The 20,248-nt window shown below is 45.1% G+C and overlaps 1 protein-coding gene across 4 annotated transcripts in view; it reads left to right on the plus strand.

Moving 5' to 3' along the window:
• Positions 1–20,248, plus strand: part of LOC139766620 (L-threonine 3-dehydrogenase-like) — a 38,880-nt gene that overhangs the window by 8,312 nt on the left and 10,320 nt on the right. For all 4 annotated transcript variants that reach the window (XM_071695481.1, XM_071695484.1, XM_071695483.1 and 1 more), the window contains exons 2-3: positions 13,904–14,083; positions 15,661–15,743. In XM_071695481.1, coding sequence (XP_071551582.1) covers positions 13,904–14,083; positions 15,661–15,743 — 263 coding nt within the window. The remainder of the gene's footprint in view (positions 1–13,903; positions 14,084–15,660; positions 15,744–20,248) is intronic.

The following is a 20,248-nucleotide window of genomic DNA, read 5'->3' on the forward strand; positions in this document are numbered from 1 at the left end:
AAGTAAATTAATATTAACAAGGAGCCCTTACTATTACTACACAACACACATAACCACACAACATACTTACATTTTAAAACTATGCAATTACATTACCACACCAAAAACACATTACCATACTACAAACTTACATTACCACACTAAGCAATTACATTACCACAATACAAACTTACATTACCACACTAAACACTTACATTACCACACAAAAGCGGTTGTTAGGAGGTAGGGAACATTTCTTCGTTAACTTTCTCCTATAAACGTTCGTGGGTAGTATGTCCTCCCCTTACAACATTTATTTGTTTTTCTTAACCTGTCGGCAGTTGAGCCGGAGGGAGAGGTGGGTGGGTTGGTGTCCTCAGGTTTAGTACATTTTTCCACCACAATTTCGGTCACAGTCAGCAGTCCACTTCGTCATGGACCGTTATGGCACCTGCTACCTGTCCTTCCCAAGCACTTCACGCGATACTTACTCCGTTCTGCTATTCCTCGTCATCCCTCCCTATCCATTTCGCCCCCCTCCCTTCCCTTTCCATTCTGGTATTCCATCCATTCCAGAACCAGCATGAATGAAACAGCAACAATTTCCCCTCCACTACACCCTCTTCGCACCAGCGGCTCCCATCGCACACCTCCACTTTCTACCATCGCACAGTAACTCCAGATACTTGGTTCTGGAACATGAACACCTGCTCTCTCCTACGTCTCCACAATCGAGAGACATTTGAAAAAAGACTTTTTAGCTCCCGAGAATCTATACAGTTACGTCTACACGTCACTGGTGCTTCAAAAGTCCCGATCTTTTACCAACTATGATGATACCAGGCTCATATTATATCGTGGGGTTTAGAAGAAGTCTCGCACATCAAACGTCAGACCTGAGTGACATCGATACGTGATGTCTACAGAAGTTAGGCTGGGTTGTTCCATCCTCCTCCTCCTCCTCCTCCTCCTACAGCCTCGCCTCACTGATTATCCCAAACACTGATATGTTATCATCCCAAGACATCTCCCTCCCATATCGCCAGTACCGTTATCACCCCCCCCACCATCATATCTCCCCGCTCCTCATCCAAGACACCAGTCCCGTTATCACCCCACCATATCTCCCCATTTCTCAAGACACCATTCTTGTCGAATCCAAACACCCTCCATAAGAAGTACACCCGGTTCGAATCCCACTCACTGATTTTCATCGGGTAACTAATGATAACGAATTCTATAAACACAATGGATGAGTGGGTGGGGAGGAAGGAAGAAATGAATTCGATTAATCAAGATGAAATTTCTATCAACTTTATAACTGAGAAATTAACGTAAGAATACCGCAAACAGATATGTTAAAGTTACCATTAAACATTCTCTTGTGTTCCGCAGACCTAACTTTATCTTTTCTGGTAACGATGAAAAAAAAATTGTGAAAGACGCATGGAAAATGAATCGTTTTATTGTCGTCAATGAAACAAATGCAAGTCAGTACACCGCTGAGGCATTTGCTGTGCATATACGTAAATGTTGACAAGGGAACATACACAAATACACATGATTGCACTCACATCAGTACACAGGAAGAGAACACACACACACACACACACACACACACACACACACACACACACACACACACACACACACGAGATCGCATCTAAAGTCTCTCTCTCTCTCTCTCTCTCTCTCTCTCTCTCTCTCTCTCTCTCTCTCTCTCTCTCTCTCTCTCTCTTCCCCAGGAAGCTGCTGTCTTGCCTGTACTGCCTCACTTCCACGCGTGGGCTGGTGGGTGTTGGTCCACAAACATACAGTCACTCCCTCCCTTCATCCATCACACACATAACCCACGCGACTCGCGTTAAGCCCCTGTGAGATCTAGCAGCCCCGGCTTGGGTGCATTACACTACGTATACATGGCAGCGGGAGAGTGGATGTGAGCAAAGGAGACTGCTCTCTATCTGTTCTTTGCGCTTCCTCTCCATCCGGGAAACGGCGAATAAACATGGAGGAAACAACATCAACACAGAAACGTCACTAGCAAAAGAAAACACGAGAATCCTGAGCGCTTTCGTGTATTACCACATCTTCAGAGGTCCAGTTACAGAGAGAGAAAGTTGATACAATGGCAGTTCTGTATACAGAACCGAAGGTAACATGGAATGGGGTCAATTGACCCTGTAATTAGTGAGAGACGAGGTTGGCACAAGGGTCTGCGTGACCCACCCTCTCTACCTGACCTTGACGAAGACACTTGTGCCAACATCGCCTCTAAACTTATCACAAGGTCACACGACCCCTTTTCCCATGTTTCTCTAGCGTATCAATTTTCTCTGGGGTTACTCCCACCTGAAGATGTGTGGTAATACACGAAAGTGCTCAAGATTCTCTCTCCCAGCCAATGCCCCTGCCACCCACCTGACCTGTCTAACGAGACAATACCTCCCGGGACTAGCCTTCAGTTCTAACTCCTCCAATGGAGACGGGCACATCTAGTTATTCGCACAGGGTAACTAGCTTTCACCTGAGGACGCCTCATGCACAGGCGAGGCGTTGTGTACGTTGGTAAATGAAATTAGGGAGAGGTATGGAGAAGTCACTCCGCTCATCCTCCTGAGACAAGGAGAGCTTTAAAGACAACGTAGCGAATAATCTGTGTAGAAAACTGGACATCTGCAGGAATGCGGTGGATTCTGATGTGTGTACGCGAGAAAGTACTTCCTAATATATATATATATATATATATATATATATATATATATATATATATATATATATATATATATACGTCCATTGATCATCAGCATCTCATAGCTTTCTATCTAATGGACAGCAGGAGATCTTATCATTATAATGAAGCTGCTGAGAGCGGCAGCATGTGGGGCATGACTTGAGTGTCCAGCTGGCGGAGGGAGGAGCATGGGAGGTCTGGGTTCAGCTGGTGGAGGAAGGAGCATGGGAGCATAGGGTTCAACTGGATGGAGTTGGGAATATGAGGTTCAGCCGATGGAAATAAGAACATGGGAGCGTAGGGTTCATCTGGTGGAGATAGGAGCATGGGGTTCAGCTGTTGGAGACATGAGCATAGGAGCGCAGGGTTCACCTGGTGGAGATGAGAACAAAGTGTTCATCTGGCGGAGAGGAGAACACAAGGTTCAGGTGTTGGAGACACAAGTGTGAGAGGTAAGGGTAGCCCACCTCCGGCCTGGGGTAGGTATATGATTTAGAAAGCGTTTCAGTCGTCCGGACGGCCAGGCTGGACAGATATATACATATATATAATACATATATATATATATATATATATATATATATATATATATATATATATATATATATATATATATATTTATATAATGTCACCTTCAGAGCTAACGATGACTGGGTATTATCCTTTCCAACCCCTTGAGCACGATGGTGCGACCCTTGGCCACAATGACACGTCCTTTGAGCACAATGAAACATCCCTTGAACACAACAGTACGACCCTTGAGCACAATGATAGGGCCTTTGAGCACGACAGTACCACCCTTGAGCACAATGATAGGGCCTTTGAGCACGACGGTACCACCCTTGAGCACAATGATAGGGCCTTTGAGCACGACGGTACGACCCTTGAGCACAATGATAGGGCCCTTAAGCACGACAGGACGACCCTTCAGCAAGATGGTACGATCCTTAAGCACGACACAAAGTCCCTTTCACACGACAGCAAGACCCGCGAGCACGACGGAACGACGCTTGAGCAGGACGACACCATCCTTGAGCACGACAAAAGACAGACTTGAGCATGACGGTACGACTCCCCGTTATGACGAATGACCTTTGACCTGGCCCTTAAGCTATCACCGAGAAATTCGTTACCTACACAAGGTGATCAATATCTATGTGTACGTCATGGGTGATCATGTCCTTCATGCGCACTTCTGCGCGGACGTCTAACTCTGAAAAGTAGAAGAGAAAAAAATATCCCCTGATATCTTGCAGTGTTCAGTAAGGCCATAACAACTTTTGTATGATTCATCATTACATCTGGTGACTGGCATCTTTCGCCCGGAATATGTTCTCCCAAATAAGCTCTTATCCATCAAGTGAAAGAAGTTCTTCTAGATCAAGTGAAAGAAAAACAATGAAAACTAAATTCCAGAATTCATACATAGAAAAAAAAACCCATATAATACACATTGGAAACCATTTTTAATCACGCATGAAAATGTACCAAGATGGAGACGAGAAGGTATTAGTAGTACACACAGGTAGAGGTAACGTGTGAGGGCAGTGTAGGCTTCCCTAGCGAGATGGTGAGGCCTTCTAGCGAGATGGTGAGGCCTTCTCGTCACACACATACTCCCGCCATCCAGAGGCCGTCACCAACCCCAAGTGTTTATTCCTCCGTGTGGCTCAAGCCTCCGCCACCACCAGATCTCCACAGTGGCATGAGCGTGTGGCAAACAGACCTCCCCACATGGTGTGTACTGGTGGTATAACGACCCCCTTACCCCACCCTAGAGGTCTGACGTAGTGGCAAAACACACTCCCTGACGTGTGGGGACGACATAACAAACTCCCAAAGTGGTGTGAGGTAACGACATAACAAACTCCCAAAGTGGTGTGAGGTGACGACATAACAAACTCCCAAAGTGGTGTGAGGTAACGACATAACAAACTCCCAAAGTGGTGTGAGGTGACGACATAACAAACTCCCCAAGTGGCGTGAGGTGACGACATAACAAATACCCGGTGATGGCAGGAGAAAACACACAACAAACCCTCCCTCGTGCTCAGTGCCACATCGCTACCGCAAGAACTGTGTCTAAAGCTCTGCTGACGCGGTCGTCCCTCGAGACACTGGGCCTCGTACCACAAGAGAGAAAAGCCAGACGCAAAAAAAAAACAAAAAACTGTCGTCTGATAACGATCATATCGGTAACGCCGTCGTCAGCTGACGAACACGCTGGAAGGACAATGTTAGAGGACAACATTACAGTGGCTCAGGGTGAACACGAGAGAGCTAAGTATAGTGTCCCCGTATGCCTCGTGGGGGAAGCGAGTTCCTCCGTCACCAAATGGTCAGCTGCAAACTCTTGTGGCTGAGGGCAGGCCTCCCCGCGATGGCACCTCGATGGTTACATAAATGTGGGAGGGGAGAGCAGTACGCGGCCATACAGACTGTCTCTGTCGCCCCCCGCCCACAACGTCGACCTCCTATACTGCCGGAGGATAAGGCGTGGGGCTCGGTGCTCGTGTACCAAAGTGGGCGTGCACTGCTCCTACACTGCTCCCACAGTGACCCCACGGCGTGAACTTTGTCCTACAGACGGGTGAAAATATCTAGAGTTTATGAAACCAGTTTTATGGGAAAGATATCCTTTCCAGTGGAGTCTGCTCGTGGAAAAGAACCCTGTGGAGATCTTGTCTGTCTTACTACCATCACCACCACGTACTGGTCACAAGGTTGGAGGGAAGGCCAGGAATCCAACTCCCTTTTGGGGGTGAACTCTATTATGTACTGTGGGGAAACTTAAAGGCGAAGCACCTCTCCCCATCCAGTGGCAAACGCAAAAGGCCCAGCACCCGTTCTCCCCAATCCATGGCAAACCCCAGGATACCAGAACCCATCTCCCACCCAGACTATAGCCACGATCCAACATCTACAGATGGGTATCTGACGGCCAGTACCCGTCCCCCAGTCCCTCGTGATGCCGAGGGGATGACCGACCCCCCTCGCGACAAAGTGTCATTCCGTCCACATTCTCCAGATTCGCCCGGAGTCGTCTCCGCGTCCACCCTCCTCCCGAGCCCGAAGATAAAAGAGGACCTCAGACACCGGCTTGCTTACGGATGCTGCTGCGTCCAGTCATGCATGGAGGATGTCGCCTGGTCTCTTCTCCCCCCCAATCACTACCGATTCCCAGGTCGGATTTGGCAGTAAACTGCGACGAAGCATTTCAACCGCATTCATGATTCTAAAACCGACCATGGAGTAAATTCGAAACATAAACGCAACATCATATGAGAGAGAGAGAGAGAGAGAGAGAGAGAGAGAGAGAGAGAGAGAGAGAGAGAGAGAGAGAGAGAGAGAGAGAGAGAAAAAAAAAACTTTCTACGAAGAACAGATATTAGTAAAAAGTAAAATTCCTGAAGAATCAATGTGGTCTCCGTCTTGCAGTGGCTCAATAAAAGGAATATATATCTATTGCCATGAGCAGCGGAGCGCAAATACCAGTGTTCAAATGGGCATACCAGGTCTTCGTGCAGCATCGTCGGGCGCCAGTCTTCCTAGGGAAGGTCTGGTTGGTGGCTTGGCGGCGCTCTTGATGTGTGCGTGTGTTCTGTGGAATGACACAACAGAAGACGCTGTCTGTCTCTCTCCCCTCTATCAACAACGCCTCGGCTTCTGACTGTCAAAATGTCCACCACTTCGTCATTTTCTTCACGTCATCGGAAGTTTTTGTTGTGTCCAAAACACGAAAAATAAAGCCACGTTAGTACTGGAGATCCTCAACGAAACACGTCAGCATTTGACCGCAAGTTGCTACGAATAGCATACATAGCGTTGACGAACACCACCTAGGCTGCCAGCAATCCTAGCACCATGAACGAACGCTACGTTCTATGGCTTCCTGTTATGGCCAAAAGCGCCACCCGTCATCTCCCTCGCTCAACGCGAGTCCAGTAAAAGGAGGTTCTCTCAACTTCACAAGACCACTATGAAATAATCAGTGGACTCACTACCAGAACTACAGAACAGACACAAGGATCACAGCAGAACAGACACAAGGACCACAGCAGAACAGACACAAGGACCACAGCAGAACAGACACAAAGACCATAGCAGAACAGACACAAGGACCACAGCAGAACAGACACAAGGACCACAGCAGAACAGACACAAGGACCACAGCAGAACAGACACAAGGACCACAGCAGAACAGACACAAGGACCACAGCAGAACAGAAACAAGGACCACAGCAGAACAGACACAAGGACCACATCAGAACAGACACAAGGACCACAGCAGAACAGACACAAGGACCACAGCAGAACAGGCACAAGGACCACAGCAAAACAGGCACAAGGACCACAGCAGAACAGGCACAAGGACCACAGCAGAACAGACACAAGGACCACAGCAGAACAGACACAAGGACCACAGCAGAACAGACACAAGGACCACAGCAGAACAGACACAAGGACCACAGCAGAACAGGCACAAGGACCACAGCAGAACAGACACAAGGACCACAGCAGAACAGGCACAAGGACCACAGCAGAACAGGCACAAGGACCACAGCAGAACAGACACAAGGACCACAGCAGAACAGACACAAGGACCACAGCAGAACAGACACAAGGACCACAGCAGAACAGACACAAGGACCACAGCAGAACAGACACAAGGACCACAGCAGAACAGACACAAGGACCACAGCAGAACAGACACAAGGACCACAGCAGAACAGACACAAGGACCACAGCAGAACAGACACAAGGACCACAGCAGAACAGACACAAGGACCACAGCAGAACAGACACAAGGACCACAGCAGAACAGACACAAGGACCACAGCAGAACAGGCACAAGGACGACAGCAGAACAGACACAAGGACCACAGCAGAACAGACACAAGGACCACAGCAGAACAGACACAAGGACCACAGCAGAACAGACACAAGGACCACAGCAGAACAGACACAAGGACCACAGCAGAACAGACACAAGGACCACAGCAGAACAGACACAAGGACCACAGCAGAACAGGCACAAGGACCACAGCAGAACAGACACAAGGACCACAGCAGAACAGACACAAGGACCACAGCAGAACAGGCACAAGGACCACAGCAGAACAGGCACAAGGACGACAGCAGAACAGACACAAGGACCACAGCAGAACAGGCACAAGGACGACAGCAGAACAGACACAAGGACCACAGCAGAACAGACACAAGGACCACAGCAGAACAGACACAAGGACCACAGCAGAACAGACACAAGGACCACAGAAGTACAAACAATATAAGAAAAAAAAAAAAAAAGGTCTGATCACATCACTGAATAACCCGGTCGGCCAGATTCCTCTGGCAGTTTGTGCGTCACTCACCATCATTTCTTACTTCATCTTAACGAGCCGGCCTTAACTACGTGTAATCAATGTCAAGCAAACCTGGGCATTAAAAGAACCCGGTGAACAGGTCGGCGCTTTGAAAAATCTCTCGCTCACGGTCGTCTACGTCTCGAATAACCCTCTCTCTCTCTCTCTCTCTCTCTCTCTCTCTCTCTCTCTCTCTCTCTCTCTCTATGAGTCATGCGACATTTTCTATTCAATTTCTTCTTCCCAGTCAGGACCACCAGCCATGACTATTTAGTCAATATTATGAAATACGATCCTCGAACTGACAGATCTTGGGTTCTGATTAACCGAATTCTCCATAATCATCATTTCTCGTTACCAAAGCTCTGGATAATCATCCTAAACAGTTACATAAAATAATCTGGATAATCACCCATGCTCCTCATTAATTGAGCTTTAATTAACCATGCTCGGCATAACCAAAGGCTTGTGAAATCAGTATTCGCGTTAACTGGAACTGGAAAATTGAGAGTTCTAAGTTAAACCAGACGAAGGACGATGAAAACCCATGATAAGGCACAGGCATCGCTAACACCCCCTAACCCCCTCCAGACTTAGGTTAAGAGTACAAGCTAGAGAACTGAGTTATGACCCTGACTAATGAAGAGGATACCAGCCAATTAAAGGAATAATTATAGCTGTGGTATACGACTCTGATCACTGGCGTAAGATGAGTAAAGCGATAAAGTAACTTAAAATCTATGCGTACGATAATCATCGTACATTTGATGCCGGCAATTTCCCCCCTGTCCACGGACCAATATTAAGTGACCTCTAAACTAGTGTAGACCTCAGTACATGTCACCTCCTCCTCCTCCTGTTGTAGGTATTTAGGATGGGAAAGACTTACAGTCCGGTGGAACGTAAGTGATGGGCAGGCCGACATGGTGGCAGTTGCAGGCTGCGTGTTGTGGTGGTGGAACTCCCGCCAATAGTGTCGTCGGAGGGAGGGTTTTGTAAACTGGTGTCTAGCACTCGCTTAACAGGTTTACAGTTGAATATAACAAAGGCATAAAATCTGCAGGGCATTGTCGTCCTAAACTTCATTTAGTGTTTATAAATTGAATCATTTTTCTCAACCAACATCCAACGAATTTCATTTCTCGACAGAAACTTCGAAACAGTCTACGTTAACTCGTGCCCAGCAAGTAATCAACTATACGTGGAAGTGATGTTCATGGCATAATTGTACAGTATGACGACAAAGCTGTCCTACACGTGTCTGAATGTACACACGTGTGTGCGTTGGTATTTAATGTATATACGAGAATCTGATTAGGTGCTGGTGGTTCAGCCGGTATTCCTATGCCAAGTGCATCATCATTCAACGAAGATTTACACCTAACGTTAATATTATTTACACAGTATTATGCAAAAAAAAAAAAAGACTCATTATACTTTGTCGTTGTCTCCCGCGATAGCGAGGTAGCGCAAGGAAACAGACGAAAGAAATGGCCCAACCCACCCACATACACATGTAAATACATACACGTCCACACACGCACATATACATACCTATACATTTCAACGTATGCATATATATATACATACACAGACATATACATATATACACATGTACATAATTCATACTTGCTGCCTTCATTCATTCCCGTCGCCACCCCGCCACACATGAAATAACCCCCCCCTCCCCCCGCATGCGCGCGAGATAGCGCTAGGAAAAGACAACAAAGGCCACATTCGTTCACACTCAGTCTCTAGTTGTCATATGTAATGCACCGAAACCACAGCTCCCTTTCCTAATCCAGGCCCCAAAAAACTTTCCATGGTTTACCCCAGACGCTTCACATGCCCTGGTTCAATCCATTGACAGCACGTCGACCCCGGTATACATCGTTCCAATTCACTCTATTCCTTGCACGCCTTTCACCCTCCTGCATGTTCAGGCCCCGATCACTCAAAATCTTTTTCAATCCATCTTTCCACCTGCCGAGGTCACAGTGATGCGCGGGATTTAGTCATCTGCTGATAACCACGTGGAAAAATGAAACAAGTTCCAGGTGCACTTTCGCGTATCACACCGTCAGGCGAGATATAAGAATGAGATAGAAGACTTACAATAGTCACTATATACAGACAGGAGAAGCGAGGCTGAGACGCCGTTGGTACATAAGCGTTTCTGGTTGGTGGATGTCGGGTCAGGCAATGTGTCTTGTCTTAAAGTCTTACGTGAAGATAAGAAAAAACTGTTTACAAATTCTGGCTTCGGCAAAATCATCCAATTTAGATACACTTTCACTAATATATATATATATATATATATATATATATATATATATATATATATATATATATATATAAAGCAAACTCGTTTGATTACATAACTGAGGCCAAAAAAGTACCGCGTTCGTACTGAAAATCGTATTGCACGTTACGGATATGATACTACAAAGTTTTTTCAGTGAATCCGTTCTTTCAAAATCACTCTTGTATTCCATTCTTATTTTTTCTTAAAAAGAACAAACTTCAGTATTTTCGCAGGTCATAGATGTAAGAAAGAAAAAAGCTTCGTATAACCTGTAAATTACTGACGGACACAAGATGGAAGCCATAGAAGAACAACATGGAACGTAATAATATTACCCTATGTTCCCCATCGGCTCGCGGGCCCTACTCATTCATATTTCTCCGAAGCTTATGTAAGACACATTACAATTAATTCTTCAAATCTCAAATAACGTGAAACTGGTGTAAGTAATGGTTACAATCGATATGAATCATGTTTTCCTTACAAGGGTGTTTCATAGCATTGATATATCTTGATCTCTTTTACCATTTTCCTTCGTACATTCGAGTGTGGTCAACAGGAGGAAGGATACAAACTCCTGTACCAGCAGGCATTTACTTCAGGGGCGTGGGTATTTTAACTCACCAGTATTAACGAGAATCAAACTATGGATTCTTTGCTATTATCAGAACTCCACCCGCAGCGTAAAATTTCAAGAATTTTTTCGTGTCGTTATATAATTCTTGTGTTGGTATTGTCCTTTAGAATTTTGAGGGGTTGGTGTTGTCCTTCGTAAAACCAGCGATATATAAGAAAAAGAAGAACGTCAATCTGAACCTAAGAAAGCTAAGTTGATATCTTTTAAGTGATCGCCACAGGTAGTGGGAAAGACTTTCGAAACTGTAAAGAATTCGCTATGTTAAAAAATCGCCACATTCTTCAAGACAATGATCATCAAATGATGCATCCCAGCACCGCACTTAGCTCCTCGAGCGGGGCGAGTACGACACTTTCGAACTCCAAGGTACGATACTTAGGTATTCCAGCCTAGCCTCTGAGCTGGACTCCTAAGGGTAAAGTTTATGGCCAGGTTATCGGAAGTAATAGGCAGTCATGCAATCGAATTCAACGGTCGTGCCGTGGCTTATAGCAATTTGCTGAGAATTGTAGAGAGGGAGCTGCAGGAGAGGGAGTTTTGTGAGGGAGGGTGAGGTAGTGGTGACACCAGAAGAGGGAGTTTATAAGGGATGGATGGTGGAGAGGTGATAGGTGATCGTCGATCGGATAGGCAGGGGTTTGAAGCGATATTTGTGGACGTGAGAAGTGAGGGTGACGTGCAAGGAAAGTGAGGGTGAGGGAATAGGAGAGTGAGGTTGACGGACCAGGAGAGTGAGGGTGGGGGATCAGGAGAGTGAGGGTGGCGTGCCAGGAGAGTGAGGGTGACGGAGCACGAGGGTGAGGGTGGGGGACTAGGAGAGTGAGGGTGGCGTGCCAGGAGAGTGAGGGTGACGGAGCACGAGGGTGAGGGTGGGGGACTAGGAGAGTGAGGGTGGCGTGCCAGGAGAGTGAGGGTGACGGAGCACGAGGGTGAGGGTGGGGGACTAGGAGAGTGAGGGTGGCGTGCCAGGAGAGTGAGGGTGGAGTACCAGGTTAAGTGGTAGTGGTAGAGCGTTGGTAAGGTGTCTACACCTATTGGGTTTCTCAGCTGCCACCGAGTCACGTGTGTTCAAATGTTCATTTAAAGTTCTTCAGAACATTAGTTCATGCGTTCAAACTGAGGTCAGGATTGGTTCATCCCTAACCTGTTCCCTGTTATATGAAAATGAAAATGTTCTTGAATGAGTGTTATGATGTTTGTTACCTCAGCAAGCAGATGATGTTATGTAAGCCCCTGTGAGAGGGTTCACCGCGCGGTCGTGTGTGTCTGTGAGTGTATGATCGGTTGCGTATGCATACATTCGAGTGTGTGTGGGGGGGGGGGGTCAATTAGTGCATAAATTCCTTTTATGAGGTTATGGGGAGGAAGTCTAACACTTTACTAGGCCTCGTTTGTTCTCATAGGTCATCGTATACTTACATACCTCCACATTGCTGAGAAAGTTCAGTTTGTCTGCTGCTACCCAAGGATTTTCCCGCATCTTTTCTAAGACATCTATGTTCCCTGATGTATCTAGTCTATCAAGCTGCATTTCTAACTCGATGTATTGATGTATCTGGTCTAACAGTTCCTCAATATTTTCGAAAAGTTGTTAGAAATCCACATCATCGGGACCTGACAACCCTGAAAAATCATGGGATGTTCCTCTTGTCCTTCATTTTAGTAATGTGGTCAGGTTAAGTCAGGTCAAGTCAGGTCAGGTCTGGGGGGTTTAATCCTCATGTAGCTAAACTCAGTTACGTCAGATACAGTTTCTGGCTTCAGTTAGACTTAAGACATCTGTTTCTCAAGGTGAAAGAACCGAATTGTATATATTTTTTTCGAAATCAGGTCTAACTCTCTCATATATATATATATATATATATATATATATATATATATATATATATATATATATATATATATAACATTTTCGGATCATCTCTTCATACGTACTTGACTACTATTCCTCAAACAACCTTATAATGTGGATCTCTAGCGACAGCTTTAGCACCCAGTCAAACCCTTCACCCCATCCTCGGTAAGAAACACTCCTTCTCAGCAGTTAAACAAAAAAGAAGAAAAAAAAAAACACTGGACAAGTTGTACTTGTGTCTCGATCTCCATAATCCTGCATTAGCTTGGCTCGGTTTTCTTCTACCCTTGAGCTAGCTAGGCTACCCGGGTTGTCGTGTCTCTCGCTGTATCCTCCACAAATTATCGTCATCCTCAAACATACCCGGATGCGAGTCGAGTTTGTGTGGCTTGTCGTTAACGATCATCAGGAATGAGGGCAGGTCTAGTCATCCCACCGCCCCCCAAAGGGACACCTGTGGTTACTGAGAATGTAACTAAAACCCTGAGAACTCTCGTCCCTCCTTATACATAAAATAATCATTGGTGCATCGGAGGAGGAGCTTTCCTCATATATGTTCGCTAGCGCTTATTCTCTTCCCTCCCCCCTAGTCATACGATGGAGCTAACTCGCATTATTCTAGTAGTTCATTAACCCCATTTTCTTTTACTATAAGATGATGGTTGCTTTGTCTTGTATATCCAAATGTGTAAACACATGACCTCCTCCTCTCTCAACCTACGATGTGCATGTTTGTATGTTTACGCACCTGTGCTTTGCTCGCTGATTTTAATTCAGGGTGTGTGTGTGTGTGTGTGTGTGTGTGTGTGTGTGTGTGTGTGTCAGTCTGTCTGTCTGTCTGTCTGTGTACGTGACGTGTATTCATAAAGACAAGGTGGAAATTGTAACGCAAATCTGAAGCAGCAGGATATCCCTATTAAAGTAGATATGTATACGATGAAAATGTATGTATATAATGAAAATGAATGTACATAAATTGTGTGTATATTGTTATTCTGATTCATCATTAGGAAACTCCATTTCCCAGCACCAGGTTATTGGTTTCTGGAGCAGCGGCCGCAAGAGCCAGCTAGTGATGGAGGCCAGCAAGAGCGGCGCTACGCCTGAGGCCTCCCATGCCCGCTCCATCGTCTTCGTCGGGCCAGACAGATCACCCTACTTCGTCACCGAGTCCACCCGTCTCCCCATCACCCTAGCCAAGGGACAGGTGAGATCACGGCAGCCACAGGAACACACTGAACCACTTAACCAAGACGACACACTCCCTCCAAAGCCAGTTAGTTAATAGTGGAGGGAGGGAAAATGCAACCATTTCGTTGTAAATTGATGCTATTGATTATAGCTAACATACCCATATAATATTAACGTTCTGGAGTGAGAAATACGAAGAGAATTAAAAAAAAAAAAAGGCTTACTTAAAGACTCGTTCTTTCCCATACGTTTTTACATATATGCTAGGCTAGGTTATGATTATAAATGCGAAATAGTATAACCTTTTGGTGGCTAGGCTTTGGTAGGATTGGGAAAAAGTAACAGGTTTATAATCCCTCTAATCTAACCCAACCAAATGATAATACAGTATGCAATAAAATATTCAATCAAAGGAACTTCAATATAACGAAATACTTACCAACGCTTGCTGGAAATAGATCTTCACACTCCACTGCCATGGTTGGTTGGGGTGGTTGTTGCAACGGATGAGGGCCGGACGGAAATGATGAAGCAGTTGTGAGTCAAATGACTCACCCACTCTAACCTGTTGAGAATATTGACAACGTGAATATTCAATACATTCCACACTATTCAAATATAGAATATTTGATAAAGACCATTCAGTATAAGTCGAAAGTATTATGAACGCATCTTGCGCAAGTAAAAACAGTTAAAGAGCGAATACTAGTTTGTTTTTGTGGAGTTTTATTTAACAGGGAGAAACTGTCTGTAAAAATTTGAAGTAGAAAAGTGAACGATGAAGAATAGAATGGAAGGAAAATGGGAGACTATAGAAACGAGTGGATGTCAATGGAAGAGTGATGACACCAGGGACGCCGCCTGCAACAGAGAAGTAAACAAGAATGGCTTTTCCCTCTCTCCTTTCTGAATCCCATGGTCACGCCGCTTGAGGCCAGCAGAAACTTTTTGACCTTGTTTGTCCTCTCTATGTCATACTTCCCAACATCAAGAATAACATAAACCATACGATTGTGGAGCTTAAAGTTTTGTAGACATTTGGGTAAAAGATAATGAAATACATCCGTAAGAAATCCACACACGTCTGAAAAACGTATACATGGCACCATGACATGTGGAAACCCAAGGTGAAATCTGTAATCTAAAAAAGTTCGTTTAGGTCAATGTCGGTGCTCACTAAATTGCAATTGAAAAATATTCATTGTAGTGATTTATGAAAAACAAGAATCAAATAATTTCAATAAAGCATTACCTGGCTATTTTTCAAATTTACGAAATGAATTTACTTATAATTATAAAAGCATATTAGGATTTGTAAACACTTTACCAGCATTGGACCAGAGCTCTGTGGTGATCTTATAGCTTCCAATATTTATTATACTGACGGTCTACTATACCATGTTAAGATCAGGGGTCATGGATTTTAGTCATAAGAACTAAATTCTTTCATTGTCATCATTCTCATTCATGTCCACCATCTCTGCTTCACCTGTCCTTCAATTTTTTTTTTCACTACATACTTTATACAATTACGTGTCCTGCATCACCGGTGTGGCGGCTGTGTCAACGACTGTCTGTATGTGTGTCTTGCAGGTCCTGGTGCTGATAGAGGCGGCCACCATCTGCGGCTCCGACCTACACACCCTCAGCGGGAGGCGGACCATACCACACCCCTGGTAAGTCACAGGCAACTCTCGGGTCTGTCTAACATGTGGTGTTGGGGCACTTGTAGTGTCTAGCCTGCTCGGCCGCTTTGACACAGTAGTAGTCGTAGGAGTAGGAGTAGAGGTATGAGAAATGCAGTGCTTTACGATGATGTCCAAATGAAAGAAGATATGATATCAAGACCGTGTGTTTGATCGCTGGTGAGCAACATGACCGGTTCCCTCCCGGTACTAACTCTTTTCTGGATGTTTCTTTTTTTCTCATAATGCGTAAAGCATTCATCTTTGAGATATCAGGGCGGATATCTACTTCCTCATTTTTATCCATAATCACTTGATCAGGACGATATGGCCTTGAGTAGGATAACGTGACCTTTGGCATATAATCCATACGGTCAGGTCAGAGACTAGATCATCGTCCCGTCGTGCTCAAGAGGTATAACCCAGGTCCTCCTTATGTCCCATCTACCTTGAGCTACTCCAAAGATTTATCTCGGATAACACGTTGTCAGTCCATCCTTCAAGTCCATCAGGTGCTTATCTCCCCCTCAAAATCAGTGTTGACGTACGTACGTACGTACACCTCCCCCCCCCCCCCCCCCCAAGACACATTTGGAGACGATCGTTAATCCTTGTCTTAATGTTAGTTCACTCGATCATACCCACAACAATCAGCAGGAGGTGCCTCCACACCAACGTATTCTCCCAGTAGATGTTCGCTCACATCTCGATCGTGGCAAGTCATATACCGGCATTAAACTCACCACACAGACTTAACCTCACAACTCAAACTATAGCAAATCAATTTCCTGTTTTTCTTGTTCTATGAAAGAACAAAACGGGAGAGAAATATCTTCAATAAACGGACACAAACTCGCTGAACTTAACCATTCGGGAAACTTGCCAAATAATAATTATAATAAAAAAAAAGACTCGAACAAATAAAGAATGACTGTAGTCTGACCTGCTGGCCACCTTGAAGCTTGGCTTGAGTCTGGCATCTGACGGTCTTCTTCAGCAAGCGCGAGTATGATTAATCTTGACTGACGACTACACCAACTATCCATTAACGCCCTCCTGCTTGTCTGGGTGGGCCTGAGATTCATACAAGGGGATAGCCAAACTGTCATGCGAATTTCTGTCGTGTGTTGCATCCCCACGTAATATGATACACTCACACACACACACACACACACACACACACACCACTCATTTATCGACCACTCCTAAGTAAGATGAACACCTAGGTTGGGTTTTGGCCGCCTGCCGCGCCCAGGGTTTGAACCCCGTGCGGGCCGGCCCGAGGTCGGGCACGGGCTGACTTATGGTCACTTACGCTAACCACTACACCAAGGAGGCCCCGTGTGTGTGTGTGTGTGTGTGTGTGTGTGGGAAGGTAAAGCCTCGAGTGCAGGTGCTTGTCTGTAAATGCTAAGCATATCTCATTCATTCAGAATCAGAAACTGAAAACCTTGCTGTGTTCATGCACCAAATAACCAACCAAGTAACGGACCCAAGTTCGAACCCTGGGCACGGCAGACGGCTCACGACCAATTCAGCCGTTCATCCACTTCTTGGGATTGGTCGATAAATGAGTACATCTCGTGAGACAGGATGTGTATGAATGTGTACACTATATAGAAGTCAGGCATAGTGTATGTACCAGCACGACTGTAAAACTTTCCGTAAATCACACACACACACACACACACACACACACACACACACACACACACACACACACACACATACACACACACACACACACACACACACTCCTAATAAAGAAACACATACACATATCCAACAGATGCGTACAGAATGGACAAGGACACACTAACACACTCATACAAGCTCTGAGAAGCACACCACCACACGCTTAGCAGAGTGATTAATGACTGGCCAAGTGGGACTGCGCCCTTCAAGATGAACGTCTGTTGCCCGCCAGATGTATACCACTTACCCAGATGCACCCATGTATACACACAACTTCAGCCATCATCATGTATACATAAATGGATTCTTGGAAACAGTAGAACACTATCAAACGAGTCAAAAGATACAACATATTCATTTGAAAATTGGCGATAAACACCTCAAACACCTCACGTATATATATATATATATATATATATATATATATATATATATATATATATATATATATATAGGTATGTGTGTGCGTGGCATTTATGGATCTGGAGAAAGCACAAGATGGGGTTCATAAAGATGCTCTGTGGAAGTTGCTATGAATGTATGGTCTGGCAGGGAAGCTGTGAGAAGCAGGGAGGAGTGTTTATCAAGGGAGTAAGGCGTGTGTGCGAGTCGGGCAGAGCGAAGGATTTGTTCCAGGTGATGGTGGGTCTGTGGTAAGGGAGTTTAATCTATTTATGAATGGGGCGGTGAGGGAGGTGAATGTAAGGGTCGTGACGGGAAGAGCAGGTATGCAGTGGATAAGGATGAGAGTGGAATCATGGGAGGTGAAGTGAGCCACAGGTTGGATGAGAGGGAAGAAAGTATTGGGCGTATTAAGGAATGTGTGGAAAGAGAGGTCACTGTTTTGAATGGCAAAGATGATTATGTCTCATGGTATAATAGTCCCGTCGGTGCTGTATGGATGCGAGGCGCGGGCCTTAAACAAAAAGGTAAAGAATATGACGAACGTTTGAGAAATGAAATGTTAAAGGGCAATATGAGATATGAAGAGTGTTGATCGATTATGAAATGACGGGGTAAGAGATAGGTGAGCTGAAGAGGGTGTGCTGAAATGACCTGGACATTTGGTGAGGATTAGTGAGGAAAGGATGACGTAGAGGGTATACAATTAAGAAGTAGAGGGAACAGGGAAAAGGGGGAAAATCATGTAGGAGGTGGTACGATGAAGTGAGATGATTTGAAGGTTCGAAGCCTGGACATACAGGATGTTCGAGACGTACAAGGGATAGAGTGAACGGAAACGTTGTGGTATACAGGGGACGACGTACTGTCAATGGTCTGAACCAGTGAATGTGAAGTGGTCAGGAAAAACAAAGGGAAGGTCTATTGGGCTTGGTTGTCGATAAAGAGCTCTGTTTCAGTGCAATGTACATGACGGCTAGAGTGTGGGTGTGAGCGAATGAGGCCATTTCTTCGTCTGTTCCTTGCGCTACCTCTTTCACACAGGGAATGGCGAAATTCTAATATCCATTTGCACACAATCCTACACATTCACACCCGAAAATGCAGAGAACATAGGCAAAAAGACAGTAAATCAATCATCTTGGCCTTCCCTATACTCTGCCGACCCCATCAGACGTCAGGTGGCTGGGTCGGCCCAGAGCCACACCACAAAGTCCGGTGCTGAGGTTAGGCGCGAAGCCCTGAGCAAGAGTAGTGCTGAGCTGAGCCCACCTATACACAGCGAAATGTGAGGTCGATAAACGGCACAGGAAACCTTATAAGGCCGGCGTCGATGGAGTTTGCTAGGTTGAAATACGGTCATGATTCTTGGGGGTTATGGACGAGGAGACTAACCTCTTGAACACGACGTTATGACCTTTACGTATGCCAGCGTGACCTCTGACCCTAACCATATGGGATCAGTTCAGGAGCAATAAAGCCTTACGCAGAGTACTTTTGCCAAATATTTTTATCTAGAATATCTGGTGTCAGGTGTTCACCATCACTTTAGTACAGTAAGTTTACCCGAACAGTGTACCAAAACCATTCATGTGCAATTAGCAAATACAAATAATTTCAACTGGTCTGGACTCTTCTTCAATCCGTGAAAAAAAAATAACTTTTGCAATACTAAAATCTTAAAATCGTATTGCTGCAGCTCCCGTATCCGAGTAGGCTTAATCTTATGGTCTAACTCCCGGCAGAACCAGGGATGCTCTCTAACCAGGCGAATTTAGTATACGAACCCTAGTCTGCAGCCGATACGTTTAATAAATATCAAATATCATCAGAACACCGACTGCGTTCTTTCGTGTTGTCTACATAACGTTTAAGAAACTTACGTCATTAGTTCATTCTTCTTTTTCCCTGTGATGAAAGGCTCTGCCGTTACTTAACACTGTTGATCAATAACGGAGACTAGTAAAGTAAGATTTCATGTTCTCTGTTTGAGGTTGGAGAGCACAAAGGCGGATACTGGGTCGACTGAGGATGACTTACGAGAAGTGCAATGTTTACACTCGTGACGTCACGCGGACCCACACTCCGTTGAACTATAACTTTTTTCCAACGAGTTAAATATTTAGAATCTGTGGCCAGATTCTTTTTCTGAGCTCTAGAATGATTATAGTTTAGTAGAAACACATGACATCCAAAAAGTTATACAAAAATAAATCAATTTACATGATTTTGACGATAAATGGTACAGCAGCCATTCGCAAATAGCCAACTCTCGAGAGCTCTTCTGCCGACACTAGACGTAAGGATGATTGATTATTATAGATAGAAATATCCTGTACGATGAAGGCGACCACATCTAGTAAATCTGTTACTGGCTATGACAGGCTCAGCGGAGTTAC

This window comes from Panulirus ornatus, chromosome 58, assembly GCF_036320965.1.
Source record: "Panulirus ornatus isolate Po-2019 chromosome 58, ASM3632096v1, whole genome shotgun sequence".
NCBI lineage: Eukaryota > Metazoa > Arthropoda > Malacostraca > Decapoda > Palinuridae > Panulirus > Panulirus ornatus.